General features: G+C 41.8%; 2 protein-coding genes across 4 annotated transcripts; one reads left to right on the top strand and one right to left on the bottom strand.

The window, feature by feature from the left end:
• The first annotated feature begins 478 nt into the window (after nucleotides 1-478).
• On the top strand, nucleotides 479-19333 carry LOC136429907 (uncharacterized). 3 transcript variants are annotated; one of them, XM_066420058.1, is made up of 24 exons: nucleotides 479-670; nucleotides 2679-2780; nucleotides 3049-3166; nucleotides 4558-4685; nucleotides 4984-5116; nucleotides 5483-5607; nucleotides 6014-6161; nucleotides 6574-6766; nucleotides 7579-7724; nucleotides 8099-8308; nucleotides 8674-8891; nucleotides 9055-9139; nucleotides 9676-9822; nucleotides 10883-11046; nucleotides 11529-11638; nucleotides 12086-12229; nucleotides 12328-12446; nucleotides 12635-12733; nucleotides 12995-13121; nucleotides 13410-13519; nucleotides 13782-13964; nucleotides 14483-14674; nucleotides 17894-18037; nucleotides 18442-19333. In XM_066420058.1, the coding sequence occupies exons 2-24, from the start codon at nucleotides 2695-2697 to the stop codon at nucleotides 18685-18687; spliced, it is 3375 nt and encodes a 1124-aa protein (XP_066276155.1). In that variant the 5' UTR covers nucleotides 479-670; nucleotides 2679-2694; the 3' UTR covers nucleotides 18688-19333. The 3 variants fall into 3 exon arrangements, with proteins under 3 accessions (XP_066276155.1, XP_066276154.1, XP_066276156.1); XM_066420057.1 differs by lacking the exon at nucleotides 479-670 and adding an exon at nucleotides 1344-1504; XM_066420059.1 differs by lacking the exon at nucleotides 479-670 and adding an exon at nucleotides 2206-2315.
• LOC136429909 (kelch repeat and BTB domain-containing protein 13-like) lies at nucleotides 18651-22816 on the bottom strand. The gene is made up of 4 exons (XM_066420062.1): nucleotides 22397-22816; nucleotides 20926-21830; nucleotides 20349-20461; nucleotides 18651-20174 (listed from the first exon to the last, which is right to left on the bottom strand). Exons 2-4 carry the CDS (start codon nucleotides 21808-21810, stop codon nucleotides 19487-19489), a joined length of 1686 nt encoding a protein of 561 aa, XP_066276159.1. The 5' UTR covers nucleotides 21811-21830; nucleotides 22397-22816; the 3' UTR covers nucleotides 18651-19486.
• Between the last annotated feature and the right edge of the window lie 83 nt (nucleotides 22817-22899).

The following is a 22899-nucleotide window of genomic DNA, read 5'->3' as shown; positions in this document are numbered from 1 at the left end:
GTTTTATTGACGTCGAGGTAATTATAAGCTTAATCCCCGGGGACCATGTTAGTTGGTTATTGGATTAGGCAGCATGTTGGCGTATTCAGCAACGTACTCCGCAATCAAATATGGCACAAATGAAACGCCTGTATGGCAGGGTGTTTTTCCTTGATATCATCGATGTAGAATACCGCTATACTACAGCGGTGCCCCCTATATTGTGTGTTATGTGTACATAGAGTGTCACAAGGGAAACGCCCACACATAAGTCAGATTCTCTGGCTGGCCCCGTGGCTACGCAACGGGGTGTGGGAGTCTTTGAATTGCATGGTAGCGTCTCAAACCGGCAAGCACGCTGCAACACAAGAACATTTCAAGTTTCACAAAACAACTCAGACCTTGGGCCGTCAGTATAGACACCATTCACTAGCTTTGAACCACTCAACCTTGGCCTGTCCATGACAACCAGGTAACCCTGACATAGCTTTGCCGCCATCTTAGAATGAAAAAAATGACAGACGGGTATTGTACGGTTCTGTTTGAATTACACTTTCTGTAATTGCTGTTGATGGTGCATTACGGTAGTGCTTGGCTTCTCTACTCACAAGTACGGGAGAGCTGGACATGCGGAACGTGAATACGGCTTTGAAAGAGACAATTTACACGTAATAACCTACAGACTGATGAGGTAGGTTGAAACCGGTTTGACGAGATGACTATTGCTGGCCTTAGATTTTACATACATCATGTCAAGGGCTCTGTGACGAATAGATTTTTTGGTAACCTCTATGCGTCAAACATACACTGCATTATATATTTGTATATCGTATCTAAATGTTTTTTTACTTGAATTTGTAGTTATTTTTCACTTGGTGATATTCGACGGTACAGTAGTTACCGATATGTCAATTAGTTATGCAGGTTCATGACTTTCTTGCATGATATACACTATTGCCCACGGTCTATGGTCTAAGATCTATGGCATGATTAATATTTAGATTCAGGATTAACAAGCAATGGGTAATTTCAAAGTATTTTAATGAAGGAAAGCGATCGAGCCCTCCAATACACACACCAGACTGTGCGCATATATGACATGCCTGATATTTTAACACAGGATAAACATGCTGGGCCATTTTAAAAGTATTTGCTTGATGAACGAAAAAGAACAAATCCTTGTATCACTACACTCAAAATAAGATTAAGACCTGCTACAATGTGATAACTATCTAAAAAGCCTTTAATTCGACAAATATGTTGGTATCTGTAGTATGCATTGTGATAATATATAGTCTAGAGCCTCAATAGCTGCAACCACAGTGTACGTATGTCAAAGGTCACACACTTTGCCCTGCTATGTTCTGTTTGCAGATACGACAGTATATATTTTTCGGCGTTTCCGAGTTGATTTGTCACATAGTTACCTTCGTAAATAGAGCCTCACACGATTCCATGCAAAATACGTTTGCTAACAAGCAGTTCCTATTGTAAGTGGACAGGATATTTTCATAGTGGATTACAGGTATGTTTGACTTTTGACTTCATTAAACTAACAATAACGTAGCATAAAGACGTCGCGCTGTAAGAAAATGGTGCATGTTTCTGACGACAATGATTTGTGAATTCACACTGGCGATATGGTATTATCCATGATTATAAGCTCTACGTTTTGGGTATTCTGCTATATACATCTATCGAAACATAACATGAAGACAGGCTACATCGATACGAGCCATGAGATACTATCACACCTGGACTTCTTGGGTATGACAGTTTAAGTCACAGAATTCACAAACACACCAACTCATCAACAGTCTGACAGCCATTTTCAGCTAGGTACCATAAAAAATATTACGGTGGCAGCCACGTTTACTGATAAATATACCCTATTGAATAGTGTTTCGGTAAGTGCCTTATGTGTCTAGCTATCAATAAGGTGCCTGTTAGGTGTGGAGAATCATTGGGAAAGAACGGAGGGACTTTGGGGTAAATTTTGTCAGGTCTTTTGGCCAGAATCATAGCTATGAAGCTAGGTATACAGGTTAAGCGAGGTCAGCGATGACGCTGTCGTCACCACTAGCAACGCGGTCGATAACCCTGTTTACAAATTAGATTAAGGAAACGCCAACGTTGTGCAAAGAGCAAATTTACTATGCTATTGTTCAGCCGTGGATAAGCGATGTAGTGTTTTGTAGTCGCCCCTAGTGAGGTCGCAAAACAGTATTTGTTTCGTCTGACCTGGTTTTAAGACAATATTTAATCTTCTTGGTCGGTACAAGTCATGGTTATAATTAGCGGTCGGGTGAACAACAAAGCAACAAAGCCTTAGAAAGGTTAGGTCTCCACGATTTCTTCATTATCTTGTCCAATTTTACTTTCTGATATTTTTGTTCTCTGCATAACAGGATAAAACTTTATGTACGAATCCCATGATAATGATATTGGTCCAAAAATTACCTCAATCTTTAATTACACCATCATTGCTTATCAATCTGAAATACCGTATTTAGTAGCAATGCCACCAATGTCATTGCAATAGTAATATAGGTACATGTGAGATGAAATATCTTAAAGGGTTAGATAGAATAAATAGGATAGACTAGTATATTGTTTTCTAATTCTAATCTAAAGGAACACCACTTTGAAACAAGAAACTCCGTAAACAGTTTAATCCAACAAGCCTCTTGTCTTCACAGCGTCTGACCACACGCCATGGACAAGTTGGGCACGGATTGGTTCAAGGATGTGAAGAACATCCGACAGACTAAAGAAGAGCTGGAGGAGATCGCGAAGAGCAAGTGAGTTGGAAACCATACATAAACTAAGATCAGCACTAGATCATTGACACACACCATGTTGTCGTTGGCATGCCCTGTAACAAAGTACTAATGTTTACCTCAACGGCGCATGCTGTTGGCGTAATTATTTGTGACATTTGTATGCTGATACGACGTGGATAGGCAACGTACGTTCTTTTTCTTCAAGTTCTTTCTAATATATGGTTTAAGTACGGAGTACCGCATCTCTATCATTCTAAAGCACCCTCTGATTTGATGTTTGTCACAGAGATGACAAAGCTTTCCGTGCCGTGGTGGACTTCTTGTGCGCATGCCTGGACTGTTCCACAACAAAACACCTGGAAGCCTTCAAAAATGTTCTTAGCGACAACCTGGTCAAGTGGAAGGTATGGATCATTCAGTCCGTTCCTGCGCAGATGTGAAAGCTGACTATTTCAGGAATGGATATGAGAAAAACAACAATGAATTGTTACCTACAAATTTACCAATAAAGTCTGGGATATTGAATAAGCCCTATCCAGACTGGGCTTTTTTTGGGATATCTGGGACGTTCGCCCCCCCCCCCCCTCATAACGTCTGAACGGATGATGTATCCTTCCCAGATTTGTAGGGTGTGATATTCATGTAAAGTTTCATAATTCCTAGAATGTTGGAGACGTTATGACGTAATATGACGTAATTACGACGCAATTATGACGTCATTGATGTTATTTTATTGGATACATAGGGAATTCCCTTAATATTTAAAGGTATTAAACAAAATAGTATGCATTGTTGATTTTAAGGTATACCAAGACATATTACATAAATCGTAACTACGTTGACGTCAAAATGACGTCATTAAATGACGTCACGTGTTGTTAGCGACCCCTTGGGATCCGCCATCTTGGATCGGCCATTTTTAAATTTTCAAAAATACTTTTTTCCCAAAAAACACTAAAAATAGACTAGAAACGTTAATCTAAATGTTTCTGCTAAAGAAAATGCCACGTGGTGACGATTTTGAAGGTGAAAAATGAAGTTGATACCTAAAATAGTGTAATGGTCCGCCATCTTGAATTTTGACCGATTACGTCATCAAATTAGCATAAATTATGAATATTAAATCATGAAAGTTACATCTAATTACATGTGATGCTATACATCTAGGAAAACTAGTGCGGTTGAGCAAGAAAACCTAAGAAATATCATTGTTTTCAAAAAACAGTGATTATTGCATAAAATGCCTTTAAGAAACCCGTTGCCATGGCAACACGAAAAATGATAAACTTATATAATTATCATGTTATTGTTGCCAACTGAAATGTAGGAAAAGTCACCAAGTTTGGTTGTCCTAGCATATGTCGTTCGGCAGTTATATGATGTCAAAGTTGGCGCGGGCACTTTTAGCCCCCCCCCCCCCCCCCCTCAGTCTGGATAGGGTTAAATAACTTTAATTTGATAACTCGCAAAGATGGGTGAATGACAGCCGAAGTTATACTTCGGTCCCATTTCCCGAGGCCCGGCCGGGCTGTTTACAATAACGAAAATTACAAAATGCATATCAATAAAATACACAATATATGTTTAATAGTGAGTTTTTACAAGTTTTGTCGTCTTTTGTTGTCTTTCATATCATTTTTTTTTCGTCCGGATTAGAAATGGGACCGAAGCATTAGTTTGTCTTTCCTTGATAGAGACTTTTGAATATCATCTAATTGCAATAAATTGGACTAATTAAAAAGACCAATTTGAGACCTTTTGTTTTGAAAGTTTAATTTTTGCATTCATTTGACAGGGTCATAACAAGAGAGTGTGCGAGGTTCTGGATAAATTCCGAGTTCTTGAAGAGAAAACGGACGATGACGACACGTGGTACAACTCACGGGTGGATGATGCTGTCGAAGAACTGCTGGAGAGGTCAAAGTAGGTCAAAGTTGAATCATAATGGATTAGTCGTCTTGTGAGTTGGTTGATATTTAACATCAAGATGACAGGAAGCTACCAATAGCTTGGTGGTCACACCCATGAAGCGATCCATGAGTGATAAGAAGTCAAACATTACGTAAACTGTAAGCGGCACCTGTAATGTCACAGAACTTTACATTCTATAGTTGGAACATGTGGAAGAGCTGAGCCTGACGTTGTAAAAAGTTATTCCGCAAGGTCAGTTATTCCTGCCTTAAACTTCTTCTGCATAAACAGTTTCTCTTGTTGTTTTTAGAACCTGCCATAAGAAGATCCGGCCCAACGTGGTGAGTCTTCTTGTGTTTTCTCTGAACAAAGGCACGGAGACACATCTGCACCTGGCGAAGGGAATCACGTGCGCTGATGGCATCCGAGAAATGTTGAACAAGGTGAGCTATCTGTACATACTTTGAGGAGCTACTGTCACTTCTCTTACAGCAAATGTCAAAGGTGAAGGCCACTAAGACGTAAATAAACCCGTCTGGGCATTGTTATGCAAATCGAGACAATGATGGAGACGAGAACTGTTTACAAGCCACCTTTGACACTACACATGCGTACTCGAATGTGCGAAAGCGCTTATTGTATATACTGGATAAAAGGTTGATATCGATGTCTACTCTTTACCCCAGCTGATGGAGATTAGTTGTCCTTTTTGTCTGATGTGCTTTTTATATCCTAACGTTATATGTAGAACTCATGGTGAGAGAAAGGATTTTAACGACTGTTGACAACTGATTTTATCTTTAATTAAGATGAATGATGAAGAGTCGAAGAGTGTGCTCGACGCCTACTATGGGATGATAAAGGCGGAGACGTTTGATCCCAACTCAACCGTTGCCATCGCAGTTACATCTTGGCTATGTTCCAACCTAACAGAGTGAGTTACCGTTACACGACTATCCGTCAGAAGAAAATCGGTGCATCCCATTTTCATTCCTATTGATTATATTATGTTTTTTCCTGACTTTAGAAACTTGTCATACATATATAGAACACAAATCTAAAGGTTTGAGGATTTCGATGTACTGAGCGATGATGTATATAGAGCAACTTCTTCAGATGTCTTATAGGAAAAGAATTTTATCACTTTTTCTCTGTTGTGATGATTATTTTGATGGCATAATTCCAAGTAAGATTATTTGTCCGTAAGGTAGACTGCTTTTTCTACATAGTTATTTTATGAGGCATTCATAGATCATTTATAGGAACTATTTCGCGTGTTGCTTCGAAAATACAAGAGAATAGACCACACACATTAAGGAATATGTCCTTTCTGTTTTCAGGAGTGCAAAGAGCACAGAAAATGTGACCACGCTATCAGAGATTATCAACTACTGCTCAGAGAAGGAGCTGTACAATGAAGACGAACCGGACCGAGAAACCGCATACGGCATGGCCATCAGGACCTTAATGGTTAATTTTCTCAGCAAGGTGCCTCTTCTTTTTTTCTATGGTGTATTTGTTTTACGTGTAAAATTGTATACATAGGAAACTGTATCAAAGAATAACTAGACGTTAGAAATTCTTCCAATGATTGCAAAAGCTCATGCTCCCATACTATATACACTCGTGTATCAGGTAGATTAGCCTTATAGAACTGTAGTTCAGCACCAGTAGATGCCATACTTTGTACCTTGTACATTTTTTAGCAATAAAATTATCTATCTAGTAATTTCTAACCACGTCAAATTAAACAGGAAGCACCAGAGACATCAACTATGTTTAGACAATGGTTGCGGTCCATGCGTTAGTTTAAGGTTTATACATTTTCAATGTTGTCACATTTGAAACATGAGCAGGATGCTAACATTTCATGATTACTAATGGCTGGTTCTACGCACAGAACATGAGTAATCCTGAGCACCTCATGTTGGTGACGCCTGGCTTCATCCGTCTCCTTGGCAACGAAGAGGTGTCCGAGCAGATGGGCCTGTCCAGCTACGTCAGCATGTTCATGCAGCAGGGGGAGGTCCTGGCACCGCACGCCGACCCACTACTGGACGCCTTCATCAACAACGACGCCAATGAAATCTCTAGTCAGTAACGGTTTCTTCACTTCTGTTTTATTGATAAACTATCATGTTGTTTCAGCGAGTTATGATTTTCAAATAATAAAATTTATCGTAAACGCCGACACACTACTGGACGCCTTCCTCAACAACGATGCTAATGAAATCTCTAGTCAGTAAATTTATGGTTTACTACCTTCGAATAGAAGGTTATGCTTTGCTAAGCGTTCGTGTGTGTCCTTCCTTCCTTCCACTTGTAGACACGATAACTCAAGAATGCCTCAATGAATTATCAGGATACTTTGTATGCATTCTTGAGACCTCGAAATGGTTAGATTTTGGGGCCCCTAGCGGCTTAGTATGGTACTGCAGTGTAATTTCTTCTTTTGATATCTCGTGTTTTGGGCATGCTATGGTCATGAATCATTACTTTCATACTTTGAACAACATGCTATTTGGTTAGAGAAGATGATCAACTGATGCAATTTATGCAAATCAGGATATTATTTGCACAATCAATGAGAAACATCCATATGTCACTAGAAGAGTGTCCGGACCACCGCAGTACCAGGACACACGGGGCTACTGCTACTTGAAAAGATAAACATCATTTTGCGAAGGACTGAGGTCGTGGAACGTTAGTTTACCGATGTATTACTAGTGATCGCAGCCCATACGTCGCTTGTCAAAGATCAACAAGATTGTTGGAATTCTGATGAGTATTCCGTTACCTCCCGTCTACAACGACAGGTAGATGTTATCCGCAGAATCATGAATGGAGAAGTTTGCTTTGTTGTGTCTTTTGATGAAAATTTTTGTTTATCAAAAAATGTCCACAGACGTGCTGCCTGCCGTGTACAAGCACAACCCTGAGCCGTTCAAGAAACGCCTCCCTGAGATAGTTGAGAAGATGGACGACATTTCTGCTGACCAACATTACGGCTTCTATCACCTTTTCCATGAGATGTCAACGACTGAGCCTCAAGTAAGTATGTCACTCATCATTTCGTCAAGCTGCAACATAAACAATTGCAGGAAGCAAGTCGCCTGTTCTCGTCGGACAAACATTACAAGCGCCATAGAAAACGCATCTGCAAGAAAAGAGTACAACTTTTGCCCGATAGCCTGCCGAGTACTGGGTATATCCCAGTGTTCGCACGATTAGCTCACGCCTTTTATTTTTATTTTGGTCCTGCGTTGATTTCAAGTCCGACTTGAATAGCCCGGCAGCCGCGGGGCCACGGGGCCACGTAGGAGTCACGCCGGAAATGCAAAACAAACAACCCGTCAAATACCCGGCGGGGTCCCTTTATCCAATTGCGACCTCAGTATAAATGATGCAATGCCTTCAATCTGCAGCTCCTCATGCCATACTTGGAAAAGTTAGAAGAGGGTTTCGACAACATGTCCTCCATGTCATATGCACTTCAAACCTTGAAAGAGCTCTGCAAATACGACACCAAGCCCTTCCTGGACAAGATTGACACCTTGGAAAAGGCGTACAAGTCTCAACCGATGATGTGCTACTTCATCTACGAGGTGGAGTCTATCATAGGATTATATAATGAGGTAATTGGAGACAATACGTGTCATTTAATCCTTCTAACATTGTGTTTTGTACTAGTTTCCATGCTGTACAAGTGGCGGCGTAGATTTAAGGTACACAGCTTGAGTCCGTCGTTACTTTGTCTTGTCTACTTATGTATTCTGAATAAGTAAATAGACAATACCAAGAATACTGAGGCCACCATAGATTCTCCGCGACAAATGAGAAATACGTTTCCATTACATTATTGTAAAAGTATATTTATACATATTTGATACGACATGTTTTACAACCAAATACAAATCGTGATCTGTATTAAAGCACCACATCCTTTCGCCAAAACGAGATATTCAGAGATTTGTTTATGCCTTTCAATTCCTTTACACAGGAGTATGCAGAGCGAGTTATGGCCCTGTTGACGGACAAGCTCAAAACAGGTGACGTCATGTACCAAAGCTCTGTCCTGATGTTCATGAAGACCGTGGGCGGCAGGTACAAGTCCGTGTTGGAAAAGCGAAGAGCAAACGTCGAAGCGCTTTTGAAGAGCAGCCAACCAGGAGTCCCCGACATGGCGCAAAGCATGCTGGACTACCTTGATGACAGAAGGTTTGTTAACATTTTGGACTGTCACAAGATTCAATATTTCAGCCCAAACATTTTTACACTTCCATTTTATACTCTCTGGTAAGTATGTAGATACCCGTCTTTACCAAAAAGAGAAATATTTGCATATTTGTAAATTGATCTTTTAACTTTTCATCATCAACAGCCTGAAGACCTTGGATCAGGATATCAAAGAGCAGAAAGAGGAGGTGGGCAAGCTGGACCAACGAGTTACAAAAACAGAAAAAAAGGTAAGAATGTTACGACATGTCGAATAGACATGGCAATCATACCGCTTATTGGTCCATTCTGAAACAGAAAAGCGAGGATTGCGCAGGGCAAATCATACTACATTTCTGATTCAAAAATGTTATATATTAGTCTAGCTGGCTACATAGTCCCAACATCATTCTCCAGCAACAAACGTCTTTCAGAGAAAACAATTGCCCAAGTCAAAAGTGACTGAGGCGCCGTCACGTGATAAAACGCATAGAGGTGGCGCCCATTTCCATTTCTATAGCCCTTAGGCCACACATTTATGCAAGTCACTACAGCTAGCATGGGGCTGGTCCGCTGGTAGTGAGTTTTTTTAAACTACCATAGTCTTTCCCAAATGCTGAGCGCTAAGCAGAGAAAGCAGTATGTACCATTTTTAAAGTCTTTGGTATGACCCGGCTTGGGATCGAACCCACGACCAGGACCGTGTGCAAGGCGAACATTCTACCAACTAGGCTATTGCACCGACCCAAGTGGACCACGCAAATGATTGTGTGTTTGTGCCCCACAGGTAGAAGACCTGCAGGATGACGTGTCGGACCAGCGGCAGCAGTTGGGGGAGGTGAAGGAGGACGTCCAGCAGCAGGGAGAGAAGCTGACGGAGCTGGAGCACGTGGTGGACGAGACTGTGGAGAAAGTGGAGGAGATAGACCACAAGGTAAGTGATACGGAAGTCTTATGGTCATTGAACATTTGAAATAGAGAATTAAGACTGGTACACGCGACCATAAAAGCTTCTTGGTGAAAAGACTTTCAAACGGCATAGGTCATTTTTCATTAGCTCTGAATGATCCTGGATGGGTCGTTGCGTGACCTGGAAGTCAAAGGTCACACAAGTCACGTGACACGAGTTTTGTAGATGGGGAGACGGGCCTTGGTCGGGGTTTAGATAATTGAACCTGTAGATAAGGTTTCTATACCCAAAATATCTATAGGGATACAGGATATGGACTAACAGACTAACCACTACGTGTCAGAGCTCAACATCAACTAGGTTGGTCTGTTCATCTAACCCCAAAATAACAACACAATCAAATCAACAATCCATATTGGTATATTTCTGATGTACCAAAATAACAACTTGTTTTCCAACTTCAAGACCCCGGCTGCCACAGCCAAGGCCAAGCTTTCGCCCGAGCATCAACATCTTTTGGACGCCATAGAAGCAGTCCTGATCACTCCATTGAGACAAGACCTTGCCAACCTTCGCTCCGACTTAGATAGATTCAAGAAAGAGTTCACTCATGAGATACAGATCCTAGGTTCAAAATGTGATGATATTCTGAAACACGTGGAAAGAAGAGCAGAATAAGCTTGCGAATAAGCAGGCTGTGGATTCAAAGAGCCATTAATTGCTGCTGTTTATGTAATGGTCCTGAATCATGTTGTAACAAGGGTTCCATTGTGACAAAGCCTTCCTTGTGACGAGTGATGAGTAGCCCCTAAAGCTACAATCAACAGCCAGATAAGCAAAGATACAACATTGCGGACATGACTGTTTTCTTCCATGTATGCCAAACTGCGAACATTTTATATGGATGTAGCATAGAAACGTTATAGATGAGGAAGTATGCCCTTCTGTAATGAGAAACTGTTCTTAGTCCACAAACCATTATGACAAACTGCAATTCTATTTTTGTACCGGTCTTGCGATAAGGTTCAGCTCAATAAACTCTAACCTAAGTTACTGACATTGTGCCCGACTCCGTCATTGCTAGACCCTTGGTGCTGCCCCTGCGTGGTCCCGTGACGTGTCCCTGCTGATGAATGAGGAAGGCGACTATGACTGGAGGTTCCTGGCGGTTCGACTCGGCTACGGGCCCGAGGACATCCGGGCATGGGCTACCAACGCCGACCCGACCATGGCCATGCTCAACGAATGGTAACCTTTCTAGTCCTTTCTTTGCTTTGAAACAGAATAAAGATTTATAAACACGCACCCGTTCCGCTGCAAATGTCTGACAGTAGCTTTGAACTATTTGTAAGTTGAAGTTTGTATTTTTAAACCAAAGAAAAATAGTTCACACCAAGCGGGGGCTGCTTTTACACCCCTCATCCGTCAGTCCCGTAGGTAGTCAGCAGTAGGGGCATCATGCCGTTCTAAAAAAAACTGCCTTCATATAAAGGTTGCTTTGCTTTACTTTTGATTTTATTAGAATTGCAACGGTGCAATACACGTGGAACACAGCAGCAATTGCTGGTGTCGTGACCAACACATAATATGTACCCGTTTTTACACCTGGGTCGGGGGTGAAGATAGTCGTGTAAATTGGCTTTCCCAAGGGCACAATACCGGTGGCGTCAGGGTATTCGCACTTAACTTGTTAATGGGATGTTAATGTCTAGATCTCTGGATTCTGCTAGGTACAACACCCACCGCAGCAGTGAGGCCACCTACGCCGTGTTGAGGTCCCTGCAGGAGATGGGCCGGACAGACGCCGCGGAAATCATCGAGACCGCCATGGAGGAGGCAGGTGAGTTTAGCACGCGTTGTGTAAGCAATATTGTTTTAGTGTTATTGCTATGTTAATTCATCTTTTACTGATTATTGTCCATTAATGCCCCGGCAAAGCTTAGGTCCGAATTGCAAAAAGGGGCCCCGGGCTGTTTTTGGCACTTTCAGGCATGAACCCTTCGTGGCCCCAGAGGACACCCTGCGGCTGCCGGGCCCGGCCGGGACCCGAATAATTTTAAGCCGGCCTTGAAATCAACGCGCGGGCCCGGTAACAAATAGACGACGTGAGGTATCCGTGCGAGCACCAGGAGGTACAAGAGTTGAACATGCATAGTTGATAAGAGTGTCACATTAAGCTTGCCGAGAGCAGTCAACTTCTTCTCGCTTATCTGTACACGTGTATATGTGGTAACAGATCACGATGATGTCAGGGCTTGTCAATCATTCTGATCTCTGCTATTTACAGGCGCAGCTGTACCCAAACCAGCGGCTGACGAGCCCACCAACCCCCCTCCCATCTTCATCAGCTACCAGTGGGACATCCAGGACCAGGTCAAACTCATCAAGGAAAATCTGCAGATGGCTGGGTACGAGAGCTGGATGGATATCGGTAAGGTTACTCATCATCTTTTAATACATACATAAGCCTAGGCCTTTATTGGTGTTACATTTCTTGTTCTCAGGACTAGATTATGATTTCCATTATAGGACAAATGGGAGGAGGTGATCAGCTGTACGCGAAGATAGACAAGGGCATGCGGGGAGCCAAAGTCGTTCTGGCCATGGTCACGCCCAAGTACGCAGAGTCTACCAACTGCAACCACGAGGTCGGTTGGCACAACACTGAAGATTTTGAATGTTGCAATATAATGCTTTAAAAAAAAGCTTTGTTCTAAGTTATAGTTGTATATGTCAGGCTAGTATGGTAATCAGATCGAAGGCAATGAATGATATACTTTGTCTTATGTCCATATGAACGACATAATTTACATATTGGCCTTCATGTTGTACCCAGATCAACCTGGCTAACCTGCTGAACAAACCCATCATCCCCCTCCTGGTGGAGACCACGCCCTGGCCGCCGCCCGGGTCCATGAGCATGATTTTCTCACAGGTATTAAAGAGAAAATAGTTAGACCTTCCTTTCTTGGAACGAAACGTCTTGACATATTTTGAGTGACGCCTTATTTGCAAAAAGAAATTAGGTACATGTGCCTCCATTTTAAACATATGTTCCTAGTTCCATTGCCTTGTTTCATGGAGCCAGTTCTTGGCACGAAATTGATAGCTATTCATAGTTCCTCTTTAACATATCGGGTACGTATATCGTATGACCAACATAAGATGGACTTTAGTAAACCCTTGTATTTTTCAGCTGCTGTACATCATGTTTCACGGCGCCAGTTCCAGTTCCGGGAAATTCTGGCCTGATTCCAGTTTCTACGAGTTGCTGGGACAGCTGGCCTACCATGCCGCACCAGACCAGAGTCTCATCACTGATGGTAGCTTGAGTGTATTATGCATATATCACGTAATTCACATTATACAAAAGTACATCGAGTTAGTCCAATGACTGATGGAGACTGATCATTCAGCCCTCTTATTTTGTATTTTTTGACCTTCCGTTTCATCTTCATCTTTCTTCACAACATATTTGATTGCCCGATGTTTGAAGAAGAAAGACCATTACTAACATCCATCATTCATAACTAATACTTCTATCCAATTCTAAATACTCAACGTCTCCTTAGATCTTTATCTAAATCATATAATCTTTAAATATCATGCAGAGTACAGGAATTGGACACCAAGTGTAGAGAAGGAGGAGGAGAAAGAAATCAGCTCAGACAAACAGTCTGTAAAGAAGGAAAAGACGTCCAGCCCGCCAGTAGAGGAAAAGGTTTGTCAGCTCATTTAAGTGTGCAAAAGAATAGCACCCGAACTCCTTGAAGCTCCCATACAGTCAAAGGTTCATCTTGATTATTTATTTTAGATAGGGCATTGTTTTAGATAAGGCTTCATTTTGTTCTTCACAGAACTTTAAGAGCGTAGCTTGTCTTGAGTATCTTGCTAGTTTGCGAACGAAAGCAACACTTCACTGATATAAACTATGTCACTTTGGAACGCATTGACTAATGAAGTTGAAATCTACATTTTCACAGCAAGCAGAACCTGTGGTGAACCCGGAAGTGTTCCTGTCCTACCAGTGGGGTCACCAGCCGCAGGTGAAAGCCCTGTACAGCCAGCTGACGTCACGAGGTTTCACCTGTTGGATGGACATACAGCAGATGGGAGGAGGAGACGCGCTGTACGGCAAGATCGACAAGGGTATCAGGAGTGCAAAGGTGATGACATTGTATTTTCAGTGACTCTGTCTATCGACGGCCAAAAATAAGCAATATGATATACCACCAGATCCGTTAATTTTATTGATCTCTTTCATTTTTAACCTTTGGTAATGTAAGTTACACACTGCCATATGATTTAGTAAAAGTGTTTGTCTTTTAAAAACCTAAGATATTTCAATCTTTCAGTCTACTACACTTTGCTAGATATACACCAAAATCAAGTCTTCGCTTGTTTTTCATAAGTCCGTCATAGTTCAGGGCTTTCCCGTCATTTGCAACTTGCGCCGTACTGACGGCTACTTGAATTAATCAATTGTTACGTCACAAAATGTGACGTCAGTTTTCGGCATTTCCAATCTAGTGTGATTAGGGCTTTCTGATCTGGCTTTCCTGAGGATGGATTTCGAGGAATTTTCCGACGAATTCGATGGAATCGACGAGTTTGTGAGCTTTAAATTCGGGAAAGTTTTCTTTGGTCACTTTGTAACTATCTTTCATTTTCGTTTCCCTACTAGGTTGTTGTTTCCTGTGTGACTCCAAAGTACACGCTCTCCGCGAACTGCCGACGGGAGGTCAGCCTGGCGGACGCGCTGCGCAAGCCCATAGTGCCTCTGCTGCTACAGGACACGTCCTGGCCGCCAGAGGGCCCCATGAGCATGGCCTTCACAGAACTGCTGTACATCGACTGCAGAGATGAACGCACTCAGGTACAGTTCAAGTAATTCTATCTGCTACATCACGTATTCTTACGCAGTGACCATTATGAATAAATGAAATGACCGGGTGATGGTCACACACGGAAACACACACGGGCTGGGCGCAAAATGGCGCAAGACATGGTAATAAAGTTTTCATTCATTCATTCACACGGAAACACAAAAAAACCACATACACAAAGACACGCACACACAGGCACACATGCACGCGTGCACACGCACACACAGGCACACACGAGCGCGCGTACACAGAGAGAGTGAGGGCGAGAAAGAAATTTTATAGACATGATGACTAAGATGCTCCGAGTTCGTTCAGTGGATGTGTCACACTACTCTACAAGAGTTGTAAAATAATGGATGTACGAACACTACAAAAAATGCCATTCTCGTTTTTTCTTGTTTTTTCTTTGTTGAAGAAAAATTATCTTCCAGAAAGAAAATTATTCTGTGTGCAAGAATAAGAACGGATAAGGAAATGTCAGTGAGGACGTAAGGAATATAAACTTTTTCTTAGAATATTTTTCTCTGACCAAGTTGTTTTTTCTCACACATATGTGACTAAAACCTCGAAATAAATTTTCTTGTTGTTATGATTCTTCTTTGGCACAGAATTTTTATCTAAGATATATAAATTTCAGAGGAAAATATTCTAAGAAAAAGTTTATATTTGTTACGTCCTCACTGACATTTCCTTATTTCTTCTGTCCTCAAGAATAAATTTCTTACACCTAGAATGAGTTTCTTGCACTAAGAGTGAGGTTCTTGAAATAGGAATACCTTTCTGTCCTCAATGAATTTCTTACATCTAGAATGAGTTTCTTCCACTGAGAGCGAGGTTCTTGAAATAGGAATACCTTTCTGTCCTCAAGAATGAATTTCTTACATCTAGAATGAGTTTCTTCCACTAAGAGCGAGGTTCTTGAAATAGGAATACCTTTCTGACCTCAAGAATAAATTTCTTACACCTAGAATGAGTTTCCTCCACTGAGAGTGAGGTTCTTGAAATAGGAATACCTTTCTGACCTCAAGAATGAATTTCTTACGCCTAGAATGAGTTTCCTCCACTGAGAGTGAGGTTCTTGTAATAGGAATACCTTTCTGTCCTCAAGAATGAATTTATTACACCTAGAATGAGTTTCTTGCACTAAGAGTGAGGTTCTTGTTGTAGGAATACCTTTCTGTCCTCAAGAATGAATTTATTACACCTAGAATGAGTTTCTTGCACTAAGAGTGAGGTTCTTGTTGTAGGAATACCTTTCTGTCCTCAAGAATGAATTCCTTAAACCTAGAAACAGTTTCTTGAATCAAGATGGAGGTCTTGAATCAAGAATACCATTTAATAAATCAATGATAATATAATTTAAATATGTTCCAATCATATTTATTATCATTGATCTAATTGTTTAATACACAGTTTTGGATTTTTCTTTCTAATGCCCATTCTTAACCAAGGATTGCAAAGATCAACCAGTTTGCAATACAATTGTTTCCATAAATGTTTCACATTTGATGCTGTGATAAAAGCACATGTTCTCTGTGCTCATACAAATAACTAATTGTCCTTCTAAAACTGTCAGTTCTGCAGTGTTGTAGCAGTGTCCTTCTTATAATCAATGACTTGTAATTGTCGAAAGATTTTCCAAACTTGAGACGGGGGCATCTTCTTTGGTCCAACAGGTTTCTAAGTCTAGAAAAACACACAAAAAAGATGACGATGACTGTCATTTTCCTACATCGCCCCCCTCCCCCTTATACATGCATGGGGATGGGGGCTTGTGCATTTGCTTGAAAATGTTATACTTTTTTAGTACCTTGTAGGTATTACTGCACTTAACGTACATGTTCTGCAATTACTGGTTGGCTGTATCATGCAACCACAAACACAACAAAAGTTTCTAAGCCTAGAAAAACACACAAAGAGTTAGTGACTGTCATTTTCCTATATCGCCCCCCTCCCCCATATACATGCATGGGGGAGGGGGGGCTTGTGCATTTGCTTGAAAATGATATACTTCAACTTTTTTAGTACCTTTTAGGTATAACTGCACTAAACGTACATGCTCTGCAATTACTGGTTGGCTGTATCATGCAACCACAAACACAAAACTAAGAGTATCTACTTGGGAAATAAGTTATTTTCATGCAAGACAGGCTATAACATACCTGGAGCATATCTGTTGATGGCGTTTGCCTGAGGAAGCATTTTGGAACTTAAAACAAGTCATCTACGCTGTGTAGTGAGTCCCACATGATACCAAAAAGTGTCCTCACGAAACTAGCCACATCTTTCCCTATTATTGTAAGATCTAAACCGCACATCAGGCAAATACAGCTGGAGCCCAAACTCAACGGTCCACATTCAAACTCTCTTTACAGCAAAGGATGATGGGAGTATTAAATTAGCATAATTTACTTTCTCATTACAAGAAAAACAATAATTATCTTCTTGAGCTTTACAATGTTAAGAAAAGAAAGGAAATCATGCAAATTTGAACTTTCATTTTTAGATAACACAGAAAAGCAGGAAACATCTTTCTTTAACTTTGTGAAAAAGGAATTCGAACAGAAAAACACTTGGGAATTACTTGTTTTACAGTTTCTTGATTTTCTCATTTTTCTTAACTGTATTTGGTCAAGAAAATCCTTACATCTTCTTAGATATACTAAGAATAGCAAGAATCATATTCCTCAGACTTCCTAAATCAAGAAAACAAGAAATGTCAAGAATGTTTTCCTAGTGAAATGAAAGTCTAAAGAAAAATTCATGTATGGCAAGAATAAAAATCTTAAAAGTAGATTCTGTAAAATACTCCTTTTGACCAAACAAGAAGCAAATATTGTGTGAAGAATAAGGAAGAAAGATTGACTAGAATTTCTAGAATATTCTTGCTGATAAAAAATCAGACTAGAAGTCCTCTCTTCACCTAAGAAAAACAAGAATATAACTCTTAATGTAAGATTTAACGTACAAAGGTTTTGCGCAAGATTTCTTGATTTTCTTGAAATTCTTTATGGAAGAAAATCTTTCTCTCAATAAGAAAAAATAAGAAAACAAGAAAAATAAGAAACAGCATTTTTGGTAGTGAAGTAACCGTTGTTGTTTCGGTTGATGCGTGAAGTAAGTGATTTTTTAAGTGTACAGTATATAAGTAAGCACATATGTCTTAAGTTAGATAATCACAAATGTCATTTGTTTTGTTTTGTTTATAGAACAACTGGGGAGGCGACAAATTCGAAGAACTGATGCAGCAAGTTTCCCGCCATGCTACCCCAACTCCGAAGTCCGAGCGCCCCAGTCCTAAACCAGAAGAGAAGAGAGCACAAACTCCGACACAAGCGGTTGCAACAAAGAAGGTAAGACTTTGGATTTAACAGAAAGACGACTTAAAACAAAACCTTACCATTACGTTGTTCACCTTTGTTAACATACCTTCATTATTATTATTATCAAGTAATTGATCATTTTATTTTGTCCTGCAGCCAACGGACAAGGCTACAAAACAACGGTATCTAACATATCTAGACCCTACAATTGTAAAGAATTAACAATTTAGATAAATATGATCGTGCAGTTTTACAAAGCATGCATAATTTTTGGTACACTGTGGGAGAAAGTCACATTATATTCGGTCTGAATCTCTAGCGGTGGTATAGAGATGATATAAAAAGTGACGTGTGTTCATAGATAGAAATTTGTGAAGCAAGCAGAAAAATGCAGCCAGCTCATAATAATCACCTAACCATTCCTTCATTCCTAGGAGTGTGACGAAGAGACAACAAAAAACGAAGACGAGTCAGGTGACCCCCAGGATGAAAGGGAAGACGACAAAATAGAGAACAAACCACACATAGAACCCCCTGTCGACAACAACAAACATGAAGATACAGTGAAGTCCACACCGTCAATCGTGCAGCCGACAACAACGGGTAGCATGGACCACGCTGAAAATAACACTGACAAAAGGAAGAAAAAGAAAAAGTCCAAAACGTGTTCAATATTATGAGACTGGTAGAACATCTGTGAAATTAGATTGTACATGTATTTCAAATATGCTGATTGTTTCCGGAACAACATGGTATGTATATTTGGTGAACGTCTCTAGATCTAACTCTCTAACTCTAATAGAGTTATTCACTTATTGTACGGTTTTGATATTTTGCACTGGTACATGGTATATACATAATATACCTTTACAAAGAAAATCACTACGTGGTTTGTGGATTGTTTTAATTTGAATTTGTCGCTTAAGACTTGCTTAATTGAAAGCGTCTTGTTTTATCTTCCGTCCATAATCTTACGGTAATGATCAACTTTGGGAGCAAAGTGTGTTTAGTCTGGGGTGTACTGTGGGAGCTGACTCATAGAGAATAGCACCTAGGCTCCAACACTCATTGCAGTAGTGCTTGGCCTCAACAATATAACATACAGCAATATACAAAATAAGGATTCTGTCGTCACCATGCAGTCAACAGATTAAGTGCAATTAAGATAATTATTCATATATAAATCATATGAAATGGTGGAAATGGATACTTTTAAAAGTTTCTTATGCTCCTCTATGCAACAATGTACGGGAGGCAAGAACATATTGTGATTGTGCATGATTTTTTCATATATCTTAAATAAATAAATTATGGTGTGAACGATGATCAGTGAGTCAAAACTTTTGTGCTTGCAGCTCACTCTTTTTCTTTTATTGCTTGAATCGGTCTCCTTTATTCCATTTTGTACTTAACACTCATGACATGCTTTTTAGATATAATGCCAGACCTCTTAGATTCCGCACTGTTCATCTAACGTGTTCAGTCCAGTGATAATGTGAAGGCGACCAGCGGGCCAAGGAACGGCATAGTTGCGCCCCCTACCGGCTGCCACGTGTTGGTGTCCACATCATACACCTGCAGCGACTGGTCCTCCGCCGTCCCGATGTAGATCTTACGCCCCCGCAAGGCGGCGCTCCCGTTGAAATAAGCCACTCTCTCTACCGAGCTCAGCTTGGTCCATTCGTCAGTCTCCGGTCTGTAACTTACCACGAGATTTTCGTCGAAGTTTCCTCCTATGATGTAGATGACGTCGTCGAGTGACATCATCGTGTAGACGGTGTATAACTCGTTGTGAAACGGCACTTCGCACACCTCCCTCCATTTGTCCGTAGAGGGGGTGTATTGGTGCATGACAATGATGCCCCTATAGGCCAGGAGGATGAAGATGGAAGAGTTAAAGGTAACAGCCAGGGGGTTGTCGTGGGTTAGCGTCATGTGCACGCGATATCTGGGGAGGGGGAGGGTGGTCACGATGCTCCACCTGTCGGAATCGGGATCGTACTTCTCGATGGAGTCGAACATGCGGCTACGCGCGTCCGGAGCGAAGGCGTCCAACCACCAGCCGCCGATAGCGTACAGCGCGCCCTCTAGCGGAACGAGACTGAAGTGGCGGCGACGCTTCCTCATGGCGCGGATCTCTTCCCACGAGTTCTTACACGGGTTGTATCTGCAAAAGGAAAACAGGTAAACGTACGTGAGGCAAGATCTCATCTATTTCAACGGGACTTTCAACAAGCTTTCAGAAAAAGGCCTGTAAGTATTAGACAAGCACTCACCTGCTAGCACCTGACAGGTATATGTCGGGTACCAACAGGTGTGCACCTGATAGCTAGGTACTCACCTGTAGGCACCTGGCAGGTACTGGAAGCTGTTGTCGCCTGTGCGCGGCTTGAACCCACCGACCACGTACAGATAATTATCAATCACTGCAACGCTGCAGTTCCATCGAGAAACCTGGGAAAAATTTACAAGAAACAGTGATATTTATGCAGCTGTTACAGTTCCAACGTGGTTATGACTTAACGGATGTACGTACGTAAACGTTCAGCACCCTCTTCCAGCAGGGTTAAATCACTCGGCAAAAAGCCTCCTAGCATCAACCCTGCTCTTCTGCATCTGATCCAAGGTTTTAACTATTGGTGACGTTACTGACAGTTGCTCATATATAATCAATGAGCTATCCTTATTTTGCACAAACAGCCGTTATTTTGAAAGTAGCTATGTAAGACGTAACCTGATTGTCTGGTAGCTCCCAGCGACCATTGCGGATTTCCACAAGAGGAGCTTGGAGCAATCCTCTGATTGGCTGAAAGCTGTTTGGTGGTGATGTCACCAATAGCTAAAAAACGTGGGTCAGAAGAGCAGGGTCGACCCTGCTGGAGAAGGTTGAGGTTCAGGAGATAGTGTAAGAGCCTCACCTCCACAGGTAGAGTAGCGAGCAGTTTCCACTTGTCCTGTTCATCGTCGTAGTAACGTAGCTTCTTCACATCATCTGGATCTACCTGCACCCCCCTCATGGCCCCCTCCTTGCTGATGATCCCGATGCACTGTTTCCCGCCGTTCCTCAGCGTCTTCAAATATTCCCGTTTCTCGGGACTGAGAAGTTGGTAGCTCTCACTTTTGCAGAAGTCGATGTAGTTGTCTCGCATGAACTTGTAGACTTCGTCGATGATTTCCTGGACTCCGTACATCTCGGCCAGAGCCAGGACGTCCGTGCAGTTGTCCACGTCCATGTTGGCGCGTAAGAAGAACACGCAACCCGTGATGACGCAGGGCATCTGGAGGAAGGAAGCAGCAGCCACCAGGTCCGCCAAGTTCTCTTCCGTTACCGCGAGGGGAGAACCGTGAACGCAGTCAATGATGATGTCGAACATGGCCGCCGGGACGCCGTGTAATGTCAGAATCCTCTGATTGGACTCTTTCATCCCAGATTCGAACATCGCTCGAAAATACTCGCTTTTCTCCGACAAAATAGCTTTGTTCGATTCAAACTCGTACTCATCTACAAGAATGACTACATCTGAGTTCCTTTGGGGCTTCCGTCGCTGGTCCAGCGGGCTTGGAGCGTAAGCCTTCCGGCCAGTGATGGCAGGCGTTACGTCCCAAACCAGAAGGATGGACAACAGTGCGTGTGTGTAGGCATACGTCCATAACAGGATCTCCATAGTAACGGTGGCTGTTGTCTGGCAAACCCGAGTGACCTTGTCTCGAACAGGGTCAAAGATGGGCCCCAGATAGCGCCGTAGCCTCTCCCGCAGGATGAGGTTGCTGCCGCCGAAGCACAGGAACCGAGACAGCTTCATCTTACTTGCGACGCTCCAACCTGTGATGGGCAGAACGCTTGGTTTCATACAAGTCTATCTTACTTCTTATATATTGAGTACCATAAATAGCGTACTGGATCAAAGACCCGATGACGTTGGTGACCCCAAACTGCAAAGAAGCTCATGATGAAACACATTCGTCAAGGCCGGTGCTCTTGCAATGTGGGAAACTAAGCTACACGTTGTCTACATAGCGTCTACAATTGCTAACAGTCATTGACATTGGTACATTACGTAGCTGAATGCCGTCATGGCTCCAATATGCTGAAACGTATTACCCACTTGTCTGAGCTATTTCATCCACCGGCTGTACATGATGAGAAAACGAAATTGTGAAACGTGATGTTATCCTAAAACGCTCTTTCGTAATCGTATGTTTCGTCCGTCTTTACAGCTTTCAAAAAGATCTCAAATTCGACACCAAAGCATAACATACGATGGCATATAAGTCACACGTCCGCCATGTTTGGGGAGGGACAAGTAGACCCCCACTATGCAAATGGCTGAGAAGAACACTACCACGATTCTACAAAAGACACAGTAAGGAAATAATGGTCTGGCTTACCTTTATTCCAGCAATCCTGCCGATTCCGAGCTTATCTGTTGGTCTCCTGGCTCTCAGGGATCAATAATCTGTGGTAACATCGATTCCAACACAACACGGTCTATTTTTGTTACGATGAAACTCACCCAGGTCACGTGAGGAACGTCCGCCATCTGACCCCGTCACAAGAACAACTTCTCAAAATAGAAACTGTATTCGTGATCGCGCAGAGAGCTCGAGAGAGACAATCCTATAAGACTGGATTAACTGTGATGTGCAATTGATTTTTCTACTGCGCGCACTGTCGATTGCGTTGGCCACGTTCTTTGGTGAAGGATCTGTTGTGACTGCTTATTTCGTTTGCTGGACAATTCCTCAGATGTGCATCATTATTTCGACCTCCTTGTTACTCGCTTTATCATCAACAAATCTGCAACTGTGCTATGATTGACAGCATCAACTGTCTGTACAAGGTTGACAAACTTGTCTGTATAACATGCATAGTCATTGATTGGCAATAAAGT

Source organism: Branchiostoma lanceolatum, chromosome 3 (assembly GCF_035083965.1).
Source record: "Branchiostoma lanceolatum isolate klBraLanc5 chromosome 3, klBraLanc5.hap2, whole genome shotgun sequence".
NCBI lineage: Eukaryota > Metazoa > Chordata > Leptocardii > Amphioxiformes > Branchiostomatidae > Branchiostoma > Branchiostoma lanceolatum.
This window is presented reverse-complemented; position numbering and strand designations above follow the sequence as displayed.